Source organism: Lampris incognitus, chromosome 1, assembly GCF_029633865.1.
Source record: "Lampris incognitus isolate fLamInc1 chromosome 1, fLamInc1.hap2, whole genome shotgun sequence".
In the NCBI taxonomy this organism is placed as follows: domain Eukaryota; kingdom Metazoa; phylum Chordata; class Actinopteri; order Lampriformes; family Lampridae; genus Lampris; species Lampris incognitus.
In genome coordinates, this window is record NC_079211.1 from 92974817 (window position 1) to 92982479 (window position 7663).

General features: G+C 43.2%; 1 protein-coding gene across 1 annotated transcript in view; it reads right to left on the reverse strand.

Annotated features, from left to right (window-relative positions):
* lrrc2 (leucine rich repeat containing 2) overlaps positions 1 to 7249 on the reverse strand; it is an 89860-nt gene extending 82611 nt beyond the window's left edge. Inside the window, exons 1-4 of the mRNA XM_056294194.1 lie at positions 7113 to 7249; positions 3878 to 4013; positions 2337 to 2352; positions 64 to 119 (exon numbers count right to left, since the gene is read on the reverse strand). Coding sequence (XP_056150169.1) covers positions 64 to 119; positions 2337 to 2352; positions 3878 to 4013; positions 7113 to 7249 — 345 coding nt within the window. The remainder of the gene's footprint in view (positions 1 to 63; positions 120 to 2336; positions 2353 to 3877; positions 4014 to 7112) is intronic.
* Positions 7250 to 7663: the final 414 nt, after the last annotated feature.

Genomic DNA, 7663 nt, shown 5'->3' on the forward strand with positions numbered 1-7663 from the left:
CTACAAATTCCTGACAACCAGCAGGTCACACTTCACCAGTTACTGACTGGTTTGCCAACCTACCGCCCACTGGTCCCCATCCAGTCTGAACACCAGCGTGCTCTGCTCATCCTGACACTCTGGGTCTGAGAGATAGGCAGGGAGACGGACACAGAGCGAGAGAGAGACGTACAGACAGACAGACAGACAGACGGACAGACAGATAGAAGAGAGACAGACAAACAGACAGACAGACAGACAGACAGACAGACAGACAGACAGACAGACAGACAGACAGACAGACAAGACAGACAGACGGATAGGCAGGTAGACAGAGACAGACAGACAGACAGACAGGCAGAGACAGACAGACAGAAAGACAAACAGACAGACAGACAGACAGACAGACAGACAGACAGACAGACAGACAAAAAGACAGACAGACAGAAAGACATACAGAGACAGACAGACAGACAGACAGACAGACACACAGACAGACACACAGAGAGAGAGACAGACATACACAGAGAGAGAGACAGACAGAAAGAGAGAGAGAGACAGAGAGAGAGACACAGACAGGGAGGCAGAGAGAGAGAGACATACATGTGATTAGGCAGTGGGAACAGGATGGCGTGCATCTTCTCAGCAGCAGTGGTGTCACACATGAAACAGTCAAACTGTCCAGTCTTTATTCTACACACTGAATAAAATCCTCTTTCTTATTTATTTATTCATTTAACAGTGTGATTAAACCTAAACACTGAACACTGTCCACTTCCCTTCACACCAGCACACCCTGTCCACTTCCCTTCACACCAGCACACCCTGTACACTTCCCTTCACACCAGCACACCCTGTACACTTCCCTTCACACCAGCACACCCTTTACACTTCCTTTCACACCAGCACACCCAGTACACTTCCCTTCACACCAGCACACCCTGTACACTTCCCTTCACACCAGCACACCCAGTACACTTCCTTTCACACCAGCACACCCAGTACACTTCCCTTCACACCAGCACACCCAGTACACTTCCTTTCACACCAGCACACCCAGTACACTTCCCTTCACACCAGCACACCCTGTACACTTCCCTTCACACCAGCACACCCAGTACACTTCCTTTCACACCAGCACACCCTGTACACTTCCTTTCACACCAGCACACACTGTGCACTTCCTTTCACACCACCACACCCTGTACACTTCCCTTCACACCAGCACACACTGTACACTTCCCTTCACACCAGCACACACTGTAACACTTCCCTTCACATCAGCATACGCTGTACACTTCCCTTCACACCAGCACACCCAGTACACTTCCTTTCACACCAGCACACCCTGTACACTTCCTTTCACACCAGCACACACTGTGCACTTCCTTTCACACCACCACACCCTGTACACTTCCCTTCACACCAGCACACACTGTACACTTCCCTTCACACCAGCACACACTGTAACACTTCCCTTCACATCAGCATACGCTGTACACTTCCCTTCACACCAGCATACGCTGTACACTTCCCTTCACACCAGCACACCCTGTACACTTCCCTTCACATCAGCACACACTGTGCACTTCCTTTCACACCAGCACACCCTGTACACTTCCTTTCACACCAGCACACACTGTGCACTTCCTTTCACACCAGCACACCCTGTACACTTCCTTTCACACCAGCACACCCTGTACACTTCCTTTCACACCAGCACACACTGTGCACTTCCTTTCACACCAGCACACCCTGTACACTTCCCTTCACACCACCACACCCTGTACACTTCCCTTCACACCAGCACACACTGTACACTTCCCTTCACACCAGCACACACTGTAACACTTCCCTTCACACCAGTATACGCTGTACACTTCCCTTCACACCAGCATGCGCTGTACACTTCCCTTCACACCAGCACACCCTGTACACTTCCTTTCACACCAGCACACACTGTGCACTTCCTTTCACACCACCACACCCTGTACACTTCCCTTCACACCAGCACACACTGTACACTTCCCTTCACACCAGCACACACTGTAACACTTCCCTTCACATCAGCATACGCTGTACACTTCCCTTCACACCAGCATACGCTGTACACTTCCCTTCACACCAGCACACCCTGTACACTTCCCTTCACATCAGCACACACTGTGCACTTCCTTTCACACCAGCACACCCTGTACACTTCCTTTCACACCAGCACACACTGTGCACTTCCTTTCACACCAGCACACCCTGTACACTTCCTTTCACACCAGCACACCCTGTACACTTCCTTTCACACCAGCACACACTGTGCACTTCCTTTCACACCAGCACACCCTGTACACTTCCCTTCACACCACCACACCCTGTACACTTCCCTTCACACCAGCACACACTGTACACTTCCCTTCACACCAGCACACACTGTAACACTTCCCTTCACACCAGCATACGCTGTACACTTCCCTTCACACCAGCATGCGCTGTACACTTCCCTTCACACCAGCACACCCTGTACACTTCCCTTCACACCAGCACACACTGTGCACTTCCTTTCACACCAGCACACCCTGTACACTTCCCTTCACACCAGCACACACTGTACACTTCCCTTCACAACAGCACACCCTGTACACTTCCCTTCACACCAGCACACACTGTACACTTCCCTTCACACCAGCACACACTGTCCACTTCCTTTCACACCAGCACACCCAGTACACTTCCCTTCACACCAGCACACCCTGTACACTTCCCTTCACACCAGCACACCCTGTACACTTCCCTTCACACCAGCACACACTGTAACACTTCCCTTCACACCAGCATACGCTGTGCACTTCCCTTCCCACCAGCACACCCTGTACACTTCCCTTCACACCAGCATACACTGTACACTTCCCTTCGCACCAGCACACACTGTAACACTTCCCTGCACACCAGCACACAGGTTGAAGCGTTAAAGAACATTTTATTAATGTCATTCCAGCTTCAATTGTGATATTTGCGATTCCTGTTGTACATATTATTAACACTGTTATTAACAGTATTATTAACACTATTAACACTATTAGCAACACTATATTAACACTATTAGCAACACTATTATTATTAACACTATTATTAACACTATTAGCAACGCTATTATTAACACAATTAGCAACACTATTATTATTAAAACTATTAGTAACATTATTATTAACACTATTAACACTATTATCAACAATATTATTAAAGCTATTATTAACATTATTAGCAACATTATTATTATTAACACTATTATTAACATTATTATTAACACTATTAAAACTATTATCAACACTATTCTTAAAACTATTTTTAACACTATTATTATAAACACTATTATTAACATTATTATTAACACTATTAACACTATTTTCAACAATATTATTAAAGCTATTATTAACATTATTAGCAACATTATTATTATTAACACTATTATTAACATTATTATTAACACTATTAATACTATTATTAAAACTATTATTAACACTATTAGCAACACTATTATTATCAACACTATTATTAACACACTACAGTCTAATAATGATGTTACCAATACCACACAGAAAACGGGACAACTATCATTTCGTCCATATCTGCTTTACACCTACTCTTCATCTCTGCTACGTCCCATCTTTGAACCATGGGTAACACACAGACAGACAGAAAGAGAGAAAAACGGACGGATGGACCGACAGACAGACAGACAGACAGACACATAGACAGACAGACAGACAGACAGACAGACAGACGGACAGTGAGACAAACGGACAGACGGACAGACATATAGAGAGACAGACAGACAAACACACACACACACACAGAAAGACAGACAGACAGACAGACAGACAGACAGACAGACAGACAGACAGACAGGTGGACGGACAGACAGATGGTTTATACCGGTATGTTGAGTGAGTGCAGATCTCTCCAGGTAATGATGAAGCAGCTCTTTCTCACTACTTTTCAGAGATTTACAGTGGATACGATACTGCCACTGCTGGTTAATCCTACACACACACACACACACACACACACACACACACACACACCCACACACACACACTCACACACACACAGAGAGAGTACTACAACTGCTGGTTATTCCTATGGCAAGGCCTATTTGTGTGTATGTGTTTATCCTTTATCATTAAAGTGGTGTGTGTGTGTGTGTGTGTGTGTGTGTGTGTGTGTGTGTGTGTGTGTGTGTGTGTGTGTGTGTGTGTGTGTGTGTGTGTGTTATTAGATATCATCATTATGAATGAGCTTTAACATTAGAATGATCTTGTGTCACATGCAATGAAATATTTAACAACTGTTTGTACAAAATTTGACCTTTCTAGGGGTCAAATAGTGACATGCATCTGTTTTCTGTCTTCTCGGCTGTGCATGTACTCACATCCATAAAACCACACACACAGACCTCAGAGAGAATGATTAACATCCAGCCTATCTGCTGGACATATTACTAACACTGGCTGTACATGGAATAAAACCTGCAAAGTGCCCCAGTGCGCGCATTTTGACGAAGCTAACAAAACCACATCATCTGCAAAGAGCAGAGATTCCATTCTGAGGTTCCCAAAAAGGACACACTCTTCACCTTGGCTGCGCCTTGAGATTCTGTCCATGAATATCACAAACGGAATCGGACACAAGGGACAACCTTGGCGGAGTCCGACACCCACCGACAACGTGTTTCACTTTGTGTCGAGAATGCGGACACAGCTCTCACTTTGGTTATACAAGGACCGGATGGCTTGTAGCAACTGCCCCGGAACCCCATACTCCCGTTGTACCCCCCCACAGAGTAGCCCGGGGCACATGGTCGTAAGCCTTCTCCAAATCCACAAAACACATGTAGACTGGCGGGTCAAACTCCCATGCCCCCTTCAGCACTTCCGCAAGGGTAAAGAGTTGGTCCGTTGTCCCACGGCCAAGACGGAACCCGCATTGTTCCTCCTGGATTCAAGGTTCGGCAATCAGTCGGAGCCTTCGTTCTATGGAAGTAAAACGGTGCCAGAGGTCCTCAAAGCAAAATGGCATATTGAATTGCATGAACTGAATAAAAACATATAGAGTAACAATGCTTGAATTATTTTGAATTGCAATTTGACACAATTCGAAATAAATCCCACAGCATTTATAATGCCTGATTTTTTTGCACTGCATTTTGACACTTTTGAAAAAAAAGCAGCAATAACAATGCTTGATTTTTTTCTACGCTACATTCATAGTTGTTGCAACCTATATTTCGATTGAAAACAGAATTCAAGCATTAGAAATTCGAAACATAAATATTCGCCTTCCAAAAATTCAGTTCTAAAATATTCGGTTGTTGCAGAAATTCAGGTTGCTAAAATTCGGATCTTAAAAATCAGGTTGTCTAATCCACATATCACAGAAAGAGCAATAGATTGCCGATGGAACTGATAGTACCATAGACATGCTGCACGGACACTGTTTCAAGTTCCCGTGGTGATGGGATTGTGTGGAAGCTACAAGTGGAAGCCAAAGACTGAAGAGAAGATGAACCAAGCAGCAAGTTAACTTATCAACAGGACAGTAGGATGTATTTTAATGTATTGTTGCTGTTACTCTTACTATTACTATACATTTATGGTATGATATGGTAGTCATTCAATATACTATGACGAGCAAAGTTAAGTTGGTGAGACCTCGAGACGTGGATGCCCCATTGCACCTTGTTCTTGCTGAATTATCACCGTGGGAGTCTCCCTCCTGGCCATATTTGGCAGAACCAATGTAAGAAGTTCTACAATTCCTGCTAAACTTTTAAGTGGAATGTTCACCAACTCGGAAACTGAGCTAAAAAAAACAAACTCCTGTGAGCAAATAAATTCCAAGTAGTCCATGTCTACAGGAATATGCCCAACAGCGTGGTCCAAATGAGAGCAGAACCGCTCTAAACATAGCCCATGAGTAAGTGCTGAAAGAAAAACAAAATTGAGTTTAATACCCCCATAAGTACTGTAATTAGCTAGGCAATTGTTATAGCCATTCTCCATCAGTCATGACTAGTTCATTTAAGCATAGTAGGTAAAAACCGACTTAAACTACGCAGTCTCCAAGCAGGTGGATAATTTAGTGTTAGCCAGATTGGTCATAAACTAGGCCGCTACAATAAAGAGCTAACATTACCTAGCTGTGAGGAAAAGCTAACATTAGTTTGCTGACGCTGGAAAAATAACTAAACATCTTAAAAGAAAATAACTGAAACGTAATTCAACATTGCACTAATTTATCCTACTATAACTGAATAACTGAAATGTAATTCAACATTGCAGTAATTTATCCTACTGTCCTGTTGATAAAAATAGTATAAGTTAACTTACCACTTGGTTCATCTTCTCTTCAGTCTTTGACTTCCATTTGTAGCTTCCACACAATCCCATCACCACGGGAACTTGAAACAGTGTCCGCGCAACATGTCTATGGTACAATCAGTTCCATTGGCAATCTATTGCTCTTTCTGTGATACACAGCTCTTGACAACCTGATTTTTAAGACCCAAATTTTAGCAACCTGAATTTATGTAACAACCGAGTATTTTAGAGCTGTATTTTGGAATATTTATGTTTCGAATTTCTAATGCTGGAATTCTGTTTTCAATCGAAATATAGGTTGCAACAACTATGAATGTAGCGCAGAAAAAAATCAAGCACTGTTATTGCTGCTTTTTTTTTCAACAAGTGTCAAAATGCAATGCAAAAAACATCGAGCATCATAAATGCTGTGGAATTTATTTCGAATTGTGTCAAATTGCAATGCAAAATAATTCAAGCATTGTTACTCTATATGTTTTTATTCAGTTCATGTAATTCAATATGACATTTTGCTTTGAGGACCTCTGACACCGTTTTACTTCCATATCATTCCAGCACCCTAGAGTAGACTTTCCCAGGGAGGCTGAGCAATGTGATGCCCCGATAATTGGAGCACACGCTCCAGTCCCCTTGCGCAACATTTTCAATATAATTATCCTACATTTATCCCAAATCTTTAATTTGTTAGGTTTAGGATAATCTATTATGAACAGTTGAAGGGTGGAACTGATTTTTTTTTTTTTGCAGGGGCGGGGGTCTTACTTTGTGAGTGCACTCTTCTCCACCCTCTCCTTCTCTTTCTTCTGTTTCTGTCTGTGTTTCTTCACCCGTACCTCCCAGATACCCCGGATCAGAGAGAGGTCATAGAAAGAGATGTCCAACTGCCTCTCCAAGCCCATCTCTACCCTTGGGGGGGGGAGGGGGGGCGAGAGAGAGAGAATTTGAATTTTAAAACTTTAACATGACAGACTTCAATATGACGTCTTTTTAACAATATGAACAAAGTATTTCCTTCACATTAACATGTCCTATAAAGACTTCATTTTCCACCACAGAACCGATTCACAGATCAACTGAGAGAGACAGACACTGAGGGGTGGAGAGAGAAATGGAGAGAATTAAAAAAAAAAAGTATTTAAATCAAATTGTTAACTTACCAGTACTTAACATAGTACATCTCTAACATGCCCAAAAGTGTTCATTCAACAACAGCTCAAAACATAAAACAAGAAAGGGGAAACAGCCAAGACCCTTTTGATCCGAGCTCCACAGCAGAAACCAGCTCATCCTCTATGGTTGATCACAGCACCCCT